The sequence below is a fragment of the Lagenorhynchus albirostris genome, chromosome 3 (assembly GCF_949774975.1).
Source record: "Lagenorhynchus albirostris chromosome 3, mLagAlb1.1, whole genome shotgun sequence".
NCBI lineage: Eukaryota > Metazoa > Chordata > Mammalia > Artiodactyla > Delphinidae > Lagenorhynchus > Lagenorhynchus albirostris.
The window spans coordinates 25,893,435-25,914,730 of NC_083097.1; the positions used below are offsets into that span (position 1 = coordinate 25,893,435).

A 21,296-nucleotide genomic window follows, 5' to 3' on the forward strand; every position below is an offset into this window, starting at 1 on the left:
ATTTCTCCAGGGAGATTCACAACCATTTATAACAAAAACATGAAAAAAGATTGCAATATGTACCGTTTTAGGATACTTAAAATAATAAAAAAGCAACTCAAATTCACTTTGCCTATTTTAAATAATGAACCTTCCAAAGTTCCCTTGATAACATTCCCACTCCACCTCTAAAACCCAAGTACGTTTCTTCTCCAATTATCAGTAACAGAGACTATTAGGGAATATGAGAAGACTATTTCCATGGTATTATTTCATTTACGGGGAAAAGAATAGCAACAGCATCTGTCTACTCTGGCTTCTCAGCGCTGACAAATATAATAACCTGAACCAGTTACCTCTTCTCCGGGATAAATGCTGTGCCTGATTCCCGTGCGTCTCGCTTTTGCGCTGCATTTGCAGAGTGGGCCATCATTCATCTGTCAGAAACAGAATGTAATTCGTTTTTACTGGGGGAAAATCCACTCCATGCACGATGATGCCTCGGAAACTGTGTGGGTTTTAATGTCATGAGTACCGAAGCTCTGAAGAGGCTGTCACGGTTAGAAGATTAAACGGATGTTCCCAAACCAATAAAGCTGCAAACTGTCTCTATTGTCTGATAAAGGGAAATGGTATGACAACGCTGGATTCCTGACTTATTTGTGCAGCCAAGCAGAAAATAACAATGTCAGAGCCCTGTTTGCCCCCATCTTCTCCTATCACTTTCCAGTATGTTCCCCCTATTTTTTGTTTCAGGAAAAATGACTCTTTCACAAAAGAAAAGCCTATTTTATATTCTGAAGGAACACAAAGAATGCTCTGAAGGTGACCTGCAGATTAAATGTTTTCAAAGACAGACCTAAAGGTATCTGAAGCAGAGGGAAGAAAATGCCTACCTGAACCAGAAAAACTTTCAACACTAATCAGGTGAGTCTGTATATGTTTGTTCACCTGAATTCATTTTACTGCCATGAATTCCATCCACATGATTCAATAAGTGAATAATCCTGAATGCCTCTTGGGTAGAAAGGGGAGAAGGAGGGTGATACATAGCTAAGGGTCCACATAGTCAAGGAATACTCATTCTAATTTTAGTGTATGCACTGCTGAAGCAAGCACTAGGAATACTTACACCACATGGGAGAAATAACACACATATGAAATGCTTAGTAATTTTAAAGAAAAAGGAAAAATGTCCAGGCTTCAAGAAACCAAAATGTGAAGGGTTGAACAGGACGGGAAAAGAAGGTGGCCATTCTACATGAGGCACCAGCATGAGAGAAAAGAGAGAAGGAAGAAATCCTATGTTATGCTCCAGGGACATGAGATTGAGACCCATCTAAATGGAACGGACCATATGTGTGAGTGAGAAAACCAAAAACGCAGAATTGAGGTCAAAATCTTAAAGGGCCTTAAAAGCCAATTTCATGAGTTTATTCAATATAAATGGTTAATATGGAATCAAAAAGGACACGAGAGCATCAGTTTAGAGTATGGGGAAGTGGAGTTCCATTTATCACTTTCTTTGTATTAATTAAAATGTATAATTTATAAATATGACACATATTATGGGACAAATATATTCTATATACACACACATATTTCTTTCGATTTCCAGGGATTTGTAACTCGTGCCCAATGAAAATATCTCATTAAACTTTGAAAAGAAATTTAAAGGAAAAATCTGTAACTTTCTTTATCCTTTTGGGAAATCTAAAGCTCCAGGTGGTACAGCAGAGGAATAACGTGGCTACCTAAAACAAACAAACAAAAAAATCACATTAAGATATTATCCAAAGTAAAAGCTGGCAAACAGAGATGTGATGGAATTCCCTCAAAAGTCACAACACATTCGTAATGCTGGGCACAACCTGTTGTGATGAAAAATGTGGAAAAATCACTTAGTGCTCACTTAGGAGAAGTGAGATAGACATCATACATTCCTGCCTTTTACCAGGGTCTGGGCCCCAGTGCAGATCAGCCCTTTATAAGGCTCAACTGTACAGAGGACGCAAAGCCACAGAGTAAACACAATATTGAGACTGTACAGAAGGCCCTGGTAAATCTCTGACAGGAATAAGAACCCACAGAAACCAAGGAATAGGTTTCTTGATATGACCACACGGTAAGGGGAGTGACTGATGGACACAGGAGTTCTCTTAGGGGACACGAAAATGCTCTAAAATTAGATTGTGATGATGATTGCGCATATTCCTGTGAATATACATAAAAACACTGAAATGTACATTTTAATTGTGTGAATTGTATGGTATGTGAATTATAACTCACTAAAGCTGTTTAAAGAGATCATACACATGATTAATATATCAAAGTAAGATTTCAAAATGCACTGACCATTTGCAAACATTTCTGCTCAATTCTCAGAGAGCAGTTCTCAGAGAAAGTACCCTTCTGTCAGGCATTCTAACTATATTAATTCTATCAAGAAAAAAAATTTAGATAGCTGTCATCTAATAAGTACCAGGAGAAGAGCATTCAAAATAATAGACAAGGGTATGAATTTATGTATAAAACATAAATTTTAAATTATCTTTTTATAGAGATATGTTTTATTATGCTTGATAACTTCATATGCATTAAAGATACTATTTTTGTATGTACTGTATATTTGTAAAATACAAATCTTTTATAGATACTATTAATATTTTGTATTATGTATTAGTTCATAATAAAATAGTAAGCAAAAATAAAAACAATTATGTCCAGCCATGATGTAATTAGCTCAAACATGCTTATTAACAAGAAAGAGAAGTTATAAGACATTGTGACTACTACCAACTACGAAATATGGAATCTTACAGGACTTGGGACACTGTTTACTGGATGGCTGCAAGATAACTTACAGATAAACTGCTTTTTTTTTTTTTTTTTTGCAGTACACGGGCCTCTCACTGTTGTGGCCTCTCCCGTTGTGGAGCACAGGCTCCGGACGCACAGTCTCAGCAGCCATGGTTCACGGGCCCAGCCGCTCCGCGGCATGTGGGATCCTCCCGGACCGGGGCACAAACCCGTGTCCCCTGCATCGGCAGGCAGACCCTCAACCACTGCGCCACCAGGGAAGCCCCCAGATGAACTGCTTTTAGAAAGAACTACAAGTGCTCTCTCCCTAACCCACCACTCATCTCCTTCCATTTACTGAAAGTTTAATGAGGCAGCACCATCATCCTGCTCCCCAACACAGGATTTTACCAACATCATCAAACATGATTCAAGGAACACTTGCTCTGGTGCTTATGCTTTGGAGCTGAACTCAGAAGCTGAAAAGAAATACGCTGTGAAGAATGACACTCAACCCTGAGGAAAATTCAGTTTCAGTGCCAGCTAACATGCATCTTCTGAGCCTAGAGTCATAAACGTGATGTGTACGTCCGCAACCTTCACAGCAAGAATATAAAAGCCTTCATACCTGGCCTGGGTCATTGTACCAAAGTTCATCGTGAAGTCGGTCAGGATGGGCCTTTTTGCGTTTGATTTCTGCAATGACGTCGAAAACTTCAGAGTCTGAGCTGCTAGAACAGGTGCTGTCCTCATCGGACTCACATTCGGATTCACTGGAACTCTCTATAGTGGTGAGGGGAAAACATGGAGAGATGCTGAAGCAATCTGCAAGCTGGTTCTACCTGGAGACTTACTTTCTAATGACCCAAACCTCTAAATATAAGGAGAGCTGTTTATCTCCCAGCAAATATTCGAGTGCCTACTCCATACTAGAACTCTGCTAAGCAACCCCATGAAAAATAATAGAGTCCATAATCCTAAGTCACAGTCTAGTGGGGGAAGCAAAGAATCAAATATTTTTACAAAGAAAGACTTGATGAACAACGCCAGAGAAAATGCAAACCACTGTAGCAGTACAAAGTTTCACATTCAGAAAGGTGCGGTGAATCCACACTGGTTCGGAAAGGTCACTGAGGATTTCCTAGAAGGGGTACATGGGACCAAGGCATGGAGCAGGGGTGGGGTTAGGCTGATGAGGTAGAAAGGAACACAGATGGGGCACTGCAGGCAAAAGCACAGAGGCAAGAGCATGGGTGGAATCTGGCTGGAGCAAAGGCCTCATGGAAAAAACCTGGAAGTGAGGGGCTCAAATGTCATGAATGCCAGGCTCTGAACGTCAGACTGAAGATTGTAAATGTTTTTCTCTCGATGGTAGCAACAGAAGATTTTAGTCCTTGGAAATGACTGGATAAAAACAGACCAAGAATTATGCTAATGAAACAAGCCTGCCACAAAAAGACAAATATGGTGTGATTCTACTTATATGAGGTACCTAGAGTAGTCAAATTCATAGAGACAGAAAGTAGAATGGTGGTTGCCAGGGGCTGGGGGAGGGAGGACTGGGGAGTTGTTCCTTAATGTGGATAGAGTGTCAGTTTAGCAAGATGAAAAGAGTTCTGGAGGTTGTTTGCACAACAATGTGAATGTACTTAACACTACTGAGCCGTACATTCAAAAATGGTTAAACGGTACATCTTATGTGTCTTATGTACATGTTGTAAGTATTTTACCACACTTAAAAAATTAAAAAAGACCTAGAACTTTGACTAATGCTACAAGAGATTAACGTAGTACAGCATAGTAATAAGGAACCCGTACATGGTTGTATTTTCGAGTGTACTGTGTGAGATGGAGGCTGTCATCCCTCTTTTACAGATGAGAAAAGTAAGGCACAGAGAGATTAAATCACTTGCCCGAGATCGCACTTTTCAAGTAGTGGAGCAAGGATTCAAACCCAGGTCAGCTGGTGCAGTCAGTGCTCTTCCCCACCATGGACACTGCCTCTCAGCGAGGGAGACATAATGAAAGTAGACAGATGAGAGCCAGAGAACACGCAGGAAAAGGCATGCTGAATGTCTTGTCTGCGAACAGACAAGACATCACCATATAAGAAAGTTATGAAAACTTTGTGAAGAGAGAGAAACCTTCAAACAGAGCTGGGCTATAGCTGGAGTTTCTCATCAAACCAGAAGCACCCTGGCAGTGGGGAGGGCCACAGGGAATGCCTGCCAATCAGAGGCCCGAGGCACGGGAACAGCCTCCTGCTTTTGATGGGAGGCTGGACAAGGGTCCTTTCTGATTAAGACAAAAGACGATTCTACAGGAGACACAACTGTCAGCACACCTTGCAAATGAGATCTCTTATGTATTCTGCTGAATGTAACTAAGGAAAAATAAGATCAGAAAGAAGAAAGTTTCGCTGCTATGTATTTGCTGACTGTAATTAGGAGAACCAAACGGGCAAGAGGAAATTTCAATCTGGGACTCTCAAGGACACATCCCAAAAGTTCAGGATTAAGCAATAATAAAAGAGCACAGGATCTCGGTCTAGTGCCTTGTGACTCACCTAAATCTTCATCTAGCTTCGTCTTGGGAGGCTCCCATGGGGGTCTAGCAGCTTTGGCCTTCTCTTGCCTGCTCCCCAACTCTTCCTCAAATTTGTCATATAAGTCGCGGAGCCTACTCGTTCCAACTACCGTAGAATCTCCCTTTGAAAAATAAAGGATCAATATTAGGAACTGTATTAATAATAGTCATACCAAAGAGACAATAAGAGCTCACCAGTGACCAAAGATTTGTACTAGCAAGGTGTCATTTTTCAACCCTCGATTTAATAAACATTTAAAAGCAAAATGCCCAGTGCTGGCAATGATGCTCTGAATCACACACACACATATATGGTCGACAAAGTCCTCAGGAAAATGCACATTGCCAACATTCAGAAACATTAGAAAAGTTTATCTATGCTCTTTTGATATAACAACAATAAAAAAAATCATAAACCCCTGAGAATTCATGACACCTGACACCCTGCTAGGGAACATATACTCCTCCCCTACTGAAAGTCACTGATAGTCTATATCCCACATTAATCTAATGACCGCCACAAACACATGCACCCCATAAACACAGGGACACACGCACACACTCCACAAACACAAGGTTCTGCAATGCATTCCTAGAGGAAGTGTTCCACTTTTCCCCACTCTCCTCCCAGGTTGAAAATCACTTTAAATGTCCATACTCTCTGACTTAGTAATTTTCAAAATGTACCTTTCAGACATAAAATGAATATTAAATCATAAAATGTGCAGTTACCCCAAAAGGGGGTAACTGCTCTTCCTCAGCCCCGGCTCATTACTGACACTGGCGATGCTGGGATAGCTCTGACATTCTTACTGTCTCTCTGCCCCAACGCTGCACAAACACAAAGGCCAATATTGGGCTTCAGGTTTATCTGCCTTCCTTCTACACTGGAGTTTTAATACGCCCACAAAAAGGTGAGGGGGAAAAATAGAACTCTGCCTGTTTAAATGCTGAACCTCAGTGCCTTCAACTTTGTTATTTCAATAATAATAATACCCATGGCAGCCATTCTGCCATTCCTCCTTGCTTAGAGAACCATGATTCCCTTCAGATTTGGGGCAGAAAACTCATGATCTCAGAAGGCGGACTGAGCCACAGTCCCCCTACCCCTAAAATGCCTCTGTCCTAATCCCTGGAAAATGAACACATTACCTTACATGGCAGAAAGGACTTTGCAGATGTGATTAAGGCTACAGAATTTGAGATGGGATAATGTGGGTGGGCCCAACCTAATATGAGCCTTTAAAAGCAGAGAACCTCTCCCAACAGGATTCAGAGATGCAATGGAAAAAGAGGCAGGAGATATTCAAAGCACAAGAGGGACTCGACCCGCTGGCTGCTGGCTTTGAAGATGAAGAAGGGGTCCACGGGCCAAGGAATGCACATGGCCTCTAGAAGCTGGAAACAGCCCTTACCTGCCAGCCAGCAAGGAAACAAGGACCTCCATCCTACAGCCACAAGGAACTGAACTCTGCCAACAACCTGAATGGGCAAGAAAACAGGCTCCCTCCAGAAAGGAATGAAACCCTGCTGGTACCTCAATTTAGCCAGTGAGACCCAAGTTTGACTTCTGACCTACAGAACTGTGAGGTAATAAATGTGTATTGTTTTAAGCCATGAAGTCTGTGGAAATTAGTTACAGAAGAGATGGAAAACGAATCCGTGGGGAGAACACACGACGCAGCTCTGGGCAAAGTGATGGAAGAAAAGATCCTCAGGCACCCGAGGCTCCACCCAACACTGCCCTCTGCATCTGTGTCTGGACAGAGGTGTGTAAAGACGTGATGCCTGGAGCTGCTGCAGGCATCCTGCAACCGTGGTGGACCCTCCAGAAGACAGCAATGCCAACCTAGGACCCTGCCATCACTGATCCACTAAATGCACACCGGCCACCACCTCCCTCCAGACAGCTTGTTGAGAAAAATAAACCCAGCAAGTTTAAGTCACGATTAGTCAAGTATTCTTATTTACAGCAACATTCTGAAGTAATAGATGCCTTCTTTCCAGGGATGTTTTAAGGATTAAATGAGATAATCTGAGATTCATGGAGTAAAGTTTCGACACCAAACAGATAATCTGAGATTCATGGAGTAAAGTTTCGACACCAAACAGTGCTCCTCCCTGTATCACGTGAACTATGACTTAAAACCCTGCTTTACTTTACCAAGTAAAATATCATGCCACCAGGAAAGATTTCTCAGACCCTTTTTTCAAAGGCAAGGGAGTCTCCTCTCTAGTTCCCCATAGATAAGGGCCCAGTCCAAGTCAAAGCTATGTTTACAAAATTCCAGACAACTGCTATGCTCTCTTATCTACCCCACTCACTAAACCTAACATCTCCAAGCTCTTCTGTCCTAAATCTGTAGATATCCATTCCTTCACTCATTCATTTAATCAATGAACATTACTGTACATCCATCGCATGGCAAATACACCTAAATTAATGGGATAGAGGCATGACACCTATTGGGAGAGAGAAAGAGAAAAAAGAAAGGAGAGTGACAGAAAATAAAATGGAGATGGAAGAAAGAAAAGAAGTGAGCATATGGAGGTCGTGGGGTCCCCACTTCAATGAGGTGCGGCTGCCGAGCCCCAGGAGCCCCATCTCCCACAGCACATGTGCTGAGTCTCTCGAGAGCCCACCAAAGGCAATGACACCTGCCACTCCACAAAACCAGCAATGTGCTCGGGAAACTTGCTATGGCTACCTTTGGTCAAGGATAGACTTGTAAGAGACAAACTCAATTCTCCCTTGCTTCTCATTTTGAGGGGAAAACACACACACACACACACAAGGCTATAGATCACAAAAGGCATAAAGCAGCTATGAGTGAGGGCTTACAAAACCACCAGTATTAAGACTAGCAGTGTCATAAAAAGTGCAGAATGCAGAGATCCTTTCATTAACCTGCTGCACTCTTGCGTTTGTAAAGCAGCTTTGGTCTACAGCAGTGGTTCTCAACTGGAGGGGGCGGGGAGGGGTATTCTGTCACCCCCAGGGGACATGTGGCAATATCAGAGGACAGCTTTGGTTATCACAACGAGCAGAGGGTGCTACTGGCCTCCAGTGCGTAGAGCCCAGAGATGCTGCTCAACATCTGACAATGCACAGGGCGGGCCCTGCCACAAGGAATAATCTGGCCCAAGATGCCCATAGTACTGAGGCTGAGCAGCTCTGGTCCACAGCTTCTCTCCTACTTCAGACCTACCACCTGATCCATGGGGTCACTGGAGTAGTAGCTTTCTGAGTGGGTGCATCGGATCCACACAGGCTTAAGGAGCTCGTCGTCGTCCTCCTCGTTTCTGTCGGGCAGCGACTCCTCCGGCTCTCTTTCCTTGACTGAGCTACCATTCTTCTCTTTGCCGGAGCTCTGGTTGTCACTCCATCTGTCTTTTTCTTCCTCCCAACGAGCTCTCTTCTTCTCCCTACTTGGGGAGCGACTTCAAAAGGGGACGAAGGAGGCTAATTATTAAAAATGTTCATCCATTGTAAAACTGTTCTATTTCACCTCTTTAGTTCATTTTTTACCTAAAAGAAAAACGTCATGGCAAACCACCATATTCACCAGTGACCCCCTGACACCAGTCTGGTGACATCAGAATCACCTGAAGTTATTTGTTTAAAAATACAAATTCCCAGGCCCTACCCCAGATCTACTTACTGATTCACAGTCTCCGGGGGTGGGGCCCAAGAATCTGTATTTTTAATAATCTCCCCAGATAATTCTGGTGTGCATCCAGCAGGTTCAGAAGCACCCGGCAAACCATAACTCCTGGAAGAGAAAGATATCTGGGAAATATTTGGAAATCTCCACATATATAGACAATCTCAGCATTGAGCATACTAGTTTTGAATCCTCTACATCCTGCTTTGCCAAGAAAAAAGAAAAAGATCTTCACAAAACATGGTCTCAACTTGGCCATAAATTTAGCCTGAGGACCATAATCCAAGAGTGAACCAGTTATACTATCCCTAAGCATCTCTCTGGAAGTGCACACTTGGGTATTACTGCTTAATGAACCACCACTTTGCCTAATTCGAATCCCCACAAATACTAACTCAACTAAAAAGGAAAAAAGCAATTCTATCTCCTTGAATCTCTGGGGCATGAAATTTGCAAAGGCCCAGCCTATGGATGTGCTTGGAGGGAAAAACTTATAGGATAGGTTTTAAATTAAGCCCAAGAAATTCAGGTGAAACCATAAAGGCCTTGAGAATCCAGCCAAGGAGAGTAACTGCTTTATTAGTGTTGCGCTGGCAACCTGATAATAAGAGTCACTATTATCCAAGAAAGTTTACACCTGGGTCAAAGTCACAAATTAACTTTTTCCATCAACTCTACCATTCACTCCTGATTTTATGACAGGGTAAGTGTGAGTGTGTATACATCAGGGGGAAAAGGGTGAGTGATTAGAAGGGTTATATATATTACTTATTGATAAAACTTCCAAATATTACATGTACATCACTAGGTTTGTTACCAGAAAAAAAAATGTACTGTGAAGTAAAATGTATATATGTTCACTGTAGAAAAATAATAAAGCATTAACAAAAACAAGACAAAAATCACCTGTAACACCACTCAGAGATAACCACTATATTTCACAAATGTGTTAAAAGATACAGATATGTAAACATACAAGTTTTAACAAAAAAGAAACTCTATAGCCTGCTCTCCGCAACTCAGTAGTAAATCAGGAACATCATTCTACTTCAATACATCTATATCTGAACCATTTTTAATAAGTTCGTATTATTCTTTTATATGTATATACCATAATTTGACAAATCTGATCAGTCACTTAGGTTGTTACTATTTTTTTTTTGCCACTGTAAACAATGCTACTGTAAACACACTTGGGTTCTCTGCAGACTTGTCAGATTATTTCACACACAGAGTGTGTACTTTTTTTAAGCCTTCTCTACAGATAGGCAGTACCAGTTTAGATTACCATCAAAACCATATGTGATTTCCCATTTCTACACATCTTGTCAACATGATTGTTTTTAATCTTTTCCATTCTTATGAAGAGTATCTCATTTAATTCGTCACTACTGAAATGACACGTTTCACATTCACTTCTTTTCTGAACATCTGAGTCAATATGCCATGCCAATATTTTTAAAATTAGGATTATAGTCTTTTTTGTTTATTGAAAGAGTTTTTTATTAAAATAATCACCTGTCTGCTGTCATATGTAATGTAACCTTTGTCAGTTTTTTGTTTTCCTTATAATTCTGCTATGGCTACATACAATTTTTATATGGCCAAATCTAGAGATTTTTTTGTTTGTTTCCAGTCTTAGTGTTACGCTTATAATCCTTTCCCATCCCAAGGTTAAGTAAATATTTTATATTTTCTTCAGTTACTTTTAACATTAAATTTTTTTACTGTATCTGTCCAAGACCTAAGGCAGAAACCTGAATTCAATTTTTTTTCCATATGGCTTGCTAATTGTTCCCACGTCAGTTTCCCCTCTGATTTGAAAAAACAGCTTCATGATAGATGTAAAATTTTATATACACTTCAAAGTTGTTCAATATTTGTTTCATTCATCTATCTATATCCATACCAAATTGTGCATTATTATTTTTCTTCATTATACTCACTTCTATTCCAAAGAAGAATTTTAGATTACTAAAACTGGTACTTCAACCGAACTTACATTAAAATAGATTTTTTGGAAGGCAGCTATACTCACCACTATACCACCAATGCCGCTAAAAACTACAGCTGTTTTTGGAAGAAAACTGGTGTTTTATAACCCTTTCTTCCACTTCCACTACAGGAATATGGCATGCCCTCCATTCATCTACATCAGCTTCTTTGTCATCTACTACACTTACAATGGGAAGTTTTCTTCCCATTGATCTATATATTTTTTAAGTTTAATAAGATATTTAATTTTTATTAATTTAAATTTTCTGTAGTCAATCTACATTTTTTTCCCTGTTATATTTTCCAAGTAGGTATTACTAGTATTTAGGAAGGCTATTAATTATGGTATGTTTATTTTATAACTGTCAACTTCAGTGAGTTAATTCTCATGTTTCTTAGCTAATTCTCTTGAATTTTCCTGATAATATCATCAGCTAATAATGGCAAATCTTGGCTCCCAGTGGTGTGGTTTTGTTTGTTTGTTTATTCATTTGTGGTACTTCCTAAGAGCCTGACACTCTTGTAAGCACCCTGACACACTTAGTCCTTACAAGAATCCTGAGGCAGATATAAACATCCCCTAGAGAGGAAACAATTAGAAATTATATCACTCGCCCACTATCACACAGCTAATAAGTGGTAGTTAAATGCTAATATGGTTGTTTGACACAGACATTTTGACATGTACTAAAAATCCCACCAAATGTTTATTATTATCATCAAGAAACACAGGCAGAAGACATTGTCACCCCATCCCCTTAGGCAGGTATCTTGAATAATGGATGGTCAGGGTTGTCTATTGCGAACAACAATTAGTATTCTTTTCTTTCTTTCTTTCTTTCTTTCTTTTTTTTTTAACACTTTGAGAGGGACATTTCAAAACAGGAACAAAACATCTTTTTTAGGTAGGTGTCTCAGGAATTTCAAATTTCAAAATCCAAACTCGAAATTGGTTTTTAACAAGATGCTATATTACAACTATGATAACTCTCCCTCCTTTACAGGATTTACATCTGTAATTTTTATTTTCTCATCTACTGCATTAGTTAGACTCACAGAATCCAAGTCTCTGCCTTCTCCACAAGCTACTGGGCATGGGGAAGAAACCAGCAGACTGAAGAGATTTCTAGCACAGCACATTAAAAACCATCAACCTCAGACGGGTCCTCAATGATTTCCACCAACACAGTATCTTGACTTGTTTCCTATCCTCATCCCCTCCTTCTTCTCCTCCTCCTCAGGCCCTTTTTCTCACTGAACAAACTCTTCCCAGCCTACCTCGTCTAATCCATGGCATTTAGTATTTCCAGCTAGGATCTCTTTTCTGAACCTTGCACCTCTGTGTCCAAATAACTACCACACAATTCCATCTGGTTGTCTCACAGATTCTCAAATCCCACTTGCCCCGAATTGAACTCTTTCTTTACCTGTTTCTGAGTGTTCCCAGCCCTCAAAGGGGAACACCAGACCTCGATGATGACTGCTGCCACCTCTTCCTCACGATCAGTTATCAAGTCCTCCTGCCTCCCTCATCGATCTCTCAATTACCTCTACCTTTCCCCATCGCCACTGTCACTGTGCCGGTCTAGGCACAATCATTTCTTCTGTGGATTACTAACAAAAGCCTTCTAAACTCATTTCCCTACCTCGAGGCTTCATCCTCTGAGACCAATTCTCCATACTGAACCTTCACACCTGCTCTCTCTCTTCCCCTACCATCCCCCTTCCCTCATGCATTCCTACTCATACTCTAGGTATCAGTAAAATGTCAATTTCTCTGTGACTACCCTAAACTGAGTTATCGACTGCTGTGTTCCCAGAGCGACGTGTAATTAATTGCTCTACCAAAAGCACTTCTCACAGTACTTAACTTTCTTATTCCTGAAAAGTGGGGACTCTTGTTAATGACTATATCACCGCACCAGTGCAATACCTGGGACACACAAGGATGCAATGTTTTTCGTTTGCTTGTTGATTTAGCTATGCATCAGGTGACAGTGGTAGGCAATTGGGCCCCCTTGTCTTTATTTAATGTGGGTCCTCAATGATTTACAGGACCCCTTTTAATGTGTATGGGAAGGTCTATAAGGTTTCAACATTGAATTTGGCTCTTCTGAGATGGTATCAATCATGTTCGTCACGAGATAATGTTCTCATCATGTTAAAGAAGTCTGCTTATACTCGAGGTTTACCAGTTTCTACTCATAAATGGATGTGACTTTATTTTAAATATCTAATAGGCAGGTACTGAGATAACCCTACAGATTCTGACACAAAGGATTACAGTTACAAATCTCCTAATATTAACCTATCTTCCCATGCAATCTTGGAATAATCTCTCAATTATTTTAACACACAACTGAAAACTTGCTAATATACTAATCAGTATTTTCATATCCCTATTCATATGAGATTGTTTTGTGGTTTCTTTTCATTGATTAGGTTTTGCCATTTGGATTCTCCTGGTATCACAGCACGTGCTGAGCTTTCCTTCCATCTTCATCAGTGTTCTAAAATAGTTTAAAACTTTTTTGAAAGTGGCACAAATTCACCTTCTTCAACTTTTTTCCATGGTTATCAGCCTATTAAAATTTTCTGCTTCTTGTGTAAGGTTTGCAATTTTTGTTTTCATAGAAAACAACCCATCACATCCAAGTTTTTAAATCTCTCAAATAAAATATCTGTACTTATACCAACATACAATAATTTTTAAACCTCCTTCATTCCTGTAATAATACAGGAATGAAGGAGGTTTAAAGTATAATTTCTTATACTTAATGGAATGTATGTATTTCTTTTCTTGATTTGCCACTTTTTAAATTGTACGGCCTTTCAAAGAAATCTTGCATTTATTTACAAATATTATTATAGTACTTCAGTTCTATTTTCTATTTCATTAATTTCTTTTATCTTTAAATCCCTTTTCTTATACTCTACCAATTTCTAGAGTCAAGTGATCAGATAATAATTAGATATATAGTTACCATTTATTTGGCACTACTGGGCCCAGTTCTAAGTGTTTTACGTGTATTATCTCAACGACCCCTCACCACTCAATAAGGCAAGTATAACTGTCCTTATTTTAGACAAAGCCACTGAGGCTTAAAAAAAGTTAGATTACTCTGCTCAATAACAAAGTTGGGAAAACTAATAATTGACCCCAAATCTGTCAGATCCTAGAGTACTGTTCTTAATTACCATTACATAAGACATGAATTTTACTTATCGATATAGAAATGGTTACATCCTGCAAGTTTTGATTTGCAGCAATCTCAATGTCATTTTTCCAAATAAGGTGTGACTGCAGTTTTGCTCTTTTTTTTTGAAACAAGTAAATTTAAGAGCATAATTATGAATTTTCAAGGTTTTTCTTAAAAAACCTTGAATTATTAATGTTTAGTTTTATAGCAACTGAGGTCAGAAAATGGCCCATATAATTTCTAACTTTTGGAAATGTATCAAGATTTTCCTTGTTCATTCTCAATACATCTTGAAAGTAAAGGTTTTTAAGTAATTGGCTACTTTAACTTTTCACAGGGCTCTTTGGACAGACTCTCAGGCTATTCTTAAGACCTGGCTGATACTTTGCACAAGCACAAAATTTGAATTCCAGGAGATAATCCTATGACTTCTACCAGTGTCAACTCCTTGCTTACCTTCCAGATCTCTTATACTCTTTTTTGTAGGACCTTTCCAGAGACGGTGATCTTCGGCTGTCCCGGTGCCTGTGTCTCTCCCGTTCCCGCTCTCTTAAAGGAATTAATACACAGAGCTGTTTTCAACAGAAAGACTCAAAACACCATCTCTTTTCACTGAATTCACCTTCTGAATAAATGAACCTCACCTCACCTAAGAATTTTGCAGGCACTATTCACTATGGGAATTTTTATTCATCCTTCATTTATTAGAGGATAAAGGAGTGTTTCACGTTACAGAAGTTAACTAACTTGGACATTTCTTGCTGTTTTCTTTAAAAAAAAAAAGAAGTCATACTTAATACTGAGCAACAAAGGGAATTTTATCATAATCTTCTCTTGAGACCTTCTAACCAGCCAACCTTGATTATTTAACCTAAGAGGAAAACTTCAAAGGATTCAACTGTCTATTGATTTCTAGAACACTCTTAATTTCATCCATCAAATATATGCCAGTTAAAGCTTTTACAGTAAAGATTAGGACAAGGGTCTATAATGAAAGAGTTCTAAACTCTTATAGGTTATAGGCCTGAGGTATAGTTCTAGCCATCACTAATTGTCATGAGACTCTAAGTCACTTTACCTTTAAATGCTGTCTTCATCTGAAAGAAAAACTCTAAATGGAGACACTGAGTTTACTCAGTGTAAAACTAGAATGTAGGATTTTGAACCTTCCAATATGACACCAGAATTTAGTAATAATAATAGTAATAACTTCTGAGTCTATTTAATAAGTACAATGAGATCTGAAACAAAAATCGGAACTCCAGTGTGTTTATATCAGAAATAAATCTAAGGGAAATAACTACTAGGTCTTAGAATGGGGGAAAAAAATGCTATATTAGTCTGAGTCCAGCAAGAAGACTACAAAAATGTCTGAACTCAAAAACATCTCCCTCTCCCTGCACCAGGCTTCCCTGGCAGTTCAGTGGTTAAGACTCCGTGCTTCCACTGCAGGGGGCACTGGTTCGATCCCTGGTCTGGGAACTAAGATCCTATATGCTTGCCATGTGGCATGGCCAAAAAAAAAAATCCCCCAACCTACAGCCAAACAGAAGAAATGTAAATTCACTGAAATCAAAATTTACAAAACTGATAGAGATCTTAGATATTAAAACAAAAATTGTTTTTTCACCTAAAAATCACCCCTCCTCAAGAAAGACTCCTTTGAATAATACTTTTAACATATACTTAAGCCTCAGGTACACACCAGCTGTGCAAAGTAAAGGAGCCAGTGCTTGGAATTATACATTCTTTACCTGATACACTTCTAAATTTACAGTTTACTTTTAGGCAGTAAATCCCAGCTAGTGAGCGGTACCACATGGCAAAGATATAATGTAATTTGTGATGGCATGGCTGCTGAAAAAAATAATTGCCTATACTTCCAAATAAAAACTGTATTTAGGGACTTCCTGGTGGTTGGGACTTCGCCTTTCAATGTGGGGGGCATGGGTTCGATCCCTGGTTGGGGAGCTGGGGTCCCACATGCCTTGGGGCCGAAAGGCCAAAACATAAAACAGAAGCAATATTGTAACAAATTCAATAAAGACTCTAAAAATGGTCCACATCAAAAAAAACCAAAACAAAACAAACAAAAAAACGCTCAACTTAAAGGATATTCCTAATTTTTTGTTTGTTTTTTTAACATCTAGGGGATAGAATTTTGCATTCAAGAGTGGCATTTCTGATGATGATTACTACCTCTGAGTGGCTATGAACTGAAAAGACCAGTATGGACATAAGTCACAGTAACATTATATGATAAAGCCATTTAAAGCAAGAAAAACAATGCTTGGGTTATTTTTCCAAAAACTTTTCCAGTTTGGAAGCATAGTATTAGATACATAATACTAGCTCTCTGATGACTACACGTTGTACTCAACAGGACAGCTATGGGGATTACTGTACTATAACACTACTCATTTGTGGGAAGCCGCTGCACTGCACCTTACTGGTTGCATCTGCCGCTGCTTCTTTTCCCACTCCCCGGAGGAACCCTGATCTTTCACGATAGCAAATGCATACATCTACTTCTTCACAAACTTCCTCTAGAAATGGTTTGCCCTAAAAGGATCTTGTAATTATTATTCAACCAGATTTCGGAGCAGGAGAAAAAGAGGGAAAATGAAATTTGAAAAAGGACAGATTCACTTACCCTAAGAAGCAAGGGGAGAAGTAGCCAGAGGACAGACTAAAGAATTTGCATAAACTTAACACAACCTAATGCACAAATTTGTGAACTTTTGGTTTTCTCCAATATACTTCTAGAAGTTATACTAGGACTTCAGGTGCCCCATGTTTGTTTCACAGAAGCATTCCATATAAAACAGATGACTGACACGCTACTAAGACCCCAAAAGGAGCTGATTTTAATGTGGCTGTGACACAAAGGCAGCTCCTGGGCAAATATCCCAAATACAACATTATAAAACAACTCCAAAGTAAATAAAGGCCATTTAGAAAGATGAGCTAACTGCCTAAGGTCCTTCATGGTAAAGGGGTTGCCTTTTAGAATAATGGAGATTAAGGGTAATTCTTTTGGCACTTGATTTCACTTACTGATAGACATCCTCAGTTTACAGGACATCTGTGTTTCTTCAAACAAACACATTAACTCCAAGCTTAAGCCTGGATAGAAGAATCCAGGATTTTACAGCAGAGCCCTAAAAACTACAGCACCCCCAAAACGGAAAAAAAAAATGCCACCTAGAATGCTGAAGTTTGCAGCAAAATGTTTCCCCAGAGACAGGTTTATTAATAATCACTTTGTCTGAAGAAAACTATTAACAAATTCTTTCTGATTTAGATTTTCACCATAAAACTGTAAAATAAACCATCACAGGCCTCTGCCAACTAGTCCATCACAGAATTAAGAACAAAACTGACCGGGAACAGTAAGTCAGTCGTGCTGAAAAGACTTTTAAAAGTCTACCAACTCTGTCAGCTTTGGCCCACCAGAATCAGTCACCTCTGAAGGAAACATGTTCCTTCCACCTTCCACTGGGCATCAGGCAGAAGCAATAGAGCATTTTCCTTCCAAACCTTCCGAGCATTGGTCACTCTCTTCGGGACTGAGAATGACTGCTACCGTTTACTGGCAAAATGTTCAGTCAGAATCAAGCCCCCAGCCATGAGAACAACATGGGAACTGAGAAGCACACTGATTCCACAGAGGCCAAGACCAGCTCTCCACAAACCCAAGTAACGGAGTGACCGCTCTGGGGACCTCAAACTTTTCAGCACAGAAGTTCCACAAGACAATGAAGGTAAACACACCACAGCAGACACAAAGAGCAGCACTGTTACCAGCTTGACAACCGGAAAACCTCAAATCTTCATCAATATAAAGAGTTCACTGAAGGTACGAATAAATATGAGTACAATCGGTATCTGTGCATTTTTATTTTTCCATCTAAACCAATGGTTGTTAGATTTTTGGTGTAATAGACTCACACCATCTCTTAAGAATCTGCTGTAAGCAACTGATTAACTTATAGAAAAACATACATACACAAAGAATTTGCATATAACTTCAGAGCACTTCTAGATGCTCATCTATGAGTGTCTGTTGGAAACCTTATTCTTTTGTATATATAGATATTTGGTCTTTTGGAAAAAAAAAAAGAAATGTAATCTGGAATGGAATAGTACGTTTTAAATGCAACTTTCTTTAGTATGAATATGTTTCAATGCAACAAAATCAAATTAAAAGCCATTTTGAAAACTGTAACTTTGATAATGTGTATTATTTCATTTTATAAAGGAACAGAGCAAGAAAGCAACAATATATGATAAACTTCCACTTATCCTAAACATCAGAAAGCAAGTTCTGCTTGTTAACTACTTCGATTCCTGACTGTTAACATACGCAGATCAACAATTCCAAAAGAACTCAAGTGCTGTAACCTGATATGGTGATCACACTGAACGTAATTAAATACAACATCCACACAAACAACTACAAGATCTTTTATTGATCATCATTAAAATGTCAACTGCATTATGCAGAGTAACTGGCTTACATTCATTGAAATGAATCTTACATTCATTGAAATGAATCTATGTTGATAATTTTGGGGCGCTTTTCCTTTTATAAACCGAAATGCACAGCTGGACCTTTTCGGTTTGGTTGTTGATCAACAAAAATGGCCTGTGCCAGGGCCTCTGCACTTCATTAAAAAACACACATGTGCTTTACCTGCTCCGCTCATAGCTCCTGTGGCGGGACGGTGTCCTCCCCCGGTCATAATCGGATCTGTAGCGGCTGTCCTGCCTTCTCCTGTCAGGACTTCGGCCTCGCTCCCGCCGATCCAGGGAACGATGCCTCTCGCCCCTCCCATGACTGTGATCCCGGCGTCTGTGATCATCATAGTGCTTGAGCCTTTCTGGGGACCTCCTCTCACTGGGAGCCTTTGGGAGTGGGTATGGAGGGAGGTGCCTAAAATGAGGGCTACTGCTATTATTAGCACTGGGTGAGAAGGAACTGAGGTTGTTCTGGAAGCTATTAAAATTGGGAGGTGGGAAACTGTGGTGCGAGTATCCCGGAGGGTACTGGTAATTGACCTGCTGAGGCACTACGGGAGGAGGTGGGGGGTGGGGCATGGATGGAGGGGGCATCATGAAGGGGAAAGTGCCCTGTCCAGGAGGTGCTCCAGGGACTGGGGGGTTATTGGGACAGGGCATCGGAGGCGGCATGGGAGGAAAACAGGGAGGCATGGGAAAGGGGGGCCTCATCTGGTGGCTGGGGAAGGGGGGCCGGATCGGGCAGGGGGGAAGGGGGCCTTGTGCTGATGGAGGCATGGGTGGAGGGAAGGGCACAAAGTCTGGTCGTGGAGGCAGGAAATTGGGAGCTGGGGCGTTGGAGAACGTGGTGGAAGGGGCGCTCGGAGGTTCGTATTGGTATTGCACAGGAGGCTGCTGAGGGTGAAGCAGTCTCAGATTTTGGGGCCTGAAGGCTGGTGCTGAGGGTCTGGATCCATGTCCTCCTCGCCCTCGGGGACACCCTCGTCCTGGGTGGAATGACATTCTATGACTTTGTTGGAGGAAAGAAAAAGATAAAAGAAAAACTCACTATATATACAGGGTTTTACAAACGCCTGACCATCCCTTAGGCCACTGCCATATCCCACCCATCTAATACTGAGTTCTCTGTAATAGCGGAACCTCCTCATGGCCAATAAACTCCTCTTCCCCAGTCTCAGCCACCCAACCCACTGCCATGGTCAGTCCCTGCTCCTTGTCACTCCCTACAGCTGCTCAACCATGTGCTATGACCTCACCATGTCATCCCGTCCACATACCCCACGTCTCTACATCTGCACCATCTTCCTGTCTACACTTTCCTCCCCACTCAGCACAGACTCGCAAATTCAACCTAACGCATCCTAAAAGGAATTCATGATCTTCCCCTTCAAGACACCACCACCTGCTCCTTTTTTAGTGTTTCCTGTCTCAATAGATGAGACCATTTACTGGTCCTCAAGTCATATACCAGGGGTTACCTGACAACTTCTCCCTTATCCCCTCTAGTTAAAAATTTATTTTCAAATGCCTATCATTTCTGCTTCATAAATACTTCTTGAGTGCATCCATTTCACACCATCGTCTCCTGCCTGGCTAATACAATAACACCCTTGCAGGCCTTTGTACAGCCACTGTCACCACCCCAAGGGTTTTGTTAGGTCCCCTGCTCTTACACACTCTGTGCTGCTTCTTGGCAGGTCGTACAATGATTACAGGTCACCAACTCATTACCTCATCCCACCTTTAACGTCTGCCGGCACCTCAGAACTGCCAGGGCCATCAGGGCAGGCAGTGTACATGGCCCACATGAACACACTCCCCCTCTCCTCACATATCTAAACCCTTCCCACCCTCAATGGCCCAGTGCCAGTGTTTGCTTCTCCCTGTTCTCCCAAAACGGCTGCCATTACTGTCATACCACTCACCAGGTACTGCCTTGCATGGTGACGTATTATCTGGGTATGTCACATCTTCCACAGAGAATATAAGCTCTAGAAGGCAGAAAGAATAAATAGACATAAAAGTGATTCCCAAACTGCTAATGCTAGAAAACATTTCTACAATTATCTTAACACTGATTTTGCATCTTCCAATGCAGTTCGCATACTAACAAAATTAAGAGCACGCTGAATTAAAGTTTACAGCTAACTTTTTAGATATCCTTAATACTTGTTTTACAGCTAACTTTTTAGATATCCTTAATACTTGTCTTGCTGACTCAAAATAATCAGTAGCTTAAAAGACTGGAAACTTAGGCATACTCTATCTCCAATTTGCTAAAAGACTGAGAGAAAAAAATCATTTCTGTTCTCCCACTCCACACTCCAGTTTACTTCACAAAGAGACCAGCATTCAAATTCAAACTTAACTATAATCTTGTCAACACAACAATTTCCCTTGATTCTCATTCTCAGCTCTTTCCACTGAAGAATGTTACAAACAGGAACAGCTTTCCAAATACTTAGGCTTCAGCAAAATGTTTAAAAAACCCAAATAAATATTAACTGCAAAAAGCTTTAATGTAGAAGCATCTTCCTTCTAACTAAAAGCT

The 21,296-nt window shown here is 40.3% G+C and overlaps 1 protein-coding gene across 9 annotated transcripts in view; it reads right to left on the minus strand.

Annotated features, from left to right (window-relative positions):
- The window catches only part of DROSHA (drosha ribonuclease III), a 127,025-nt gene that overhangs the window by 103,865 nt on the left and 1,864 nt on the right, over nt 1-21,296 (minus strand). For 5 of the 9 annotated variants that reach the window (XM_060146906.1, XM_060146907.1, XM_060146904.1 and 2 more), the window contains 8 exons: nt 20,671-20,736; nt 18,921-19,754; nt 14,681-14,773; nt 9,027-9,137; nt 8,574-8,805; nt 5,345-5,486; nt 3,407-3,561; nt 336-416 (listed from right to left, as the gene is read on the minus strand). In XM_060146906.1, the coding sequence (XP_060002889.1) occupies nt 336-416; nt 3,407-3,561; nt 5,345-5,486; nt 8,574-8,805; nt 9,027-9,137; nt 14,681-14,773; nt 18,921-19,754; nt 20,671-20,687 (1,665 nt within the window). In that variant the 5' untranslated portion in view covers nt 20,688-20,736. Of the gene's footprint in view, nt 1-335; nt 417-3,406; nt 3,562-5,344; nt 5,487-8,573; nt 8,806-9,026; nt 9,138-14,680; nt 14,774-18,920; nt 19,755-20,670; nt 20,737-21,296 lie in introns of those variants that run through there. The other 4 variants (XM_060146909.1, XM_060146908.1, XM_060146911.1 and 1 more) reach the window with 4 other exon arrangements.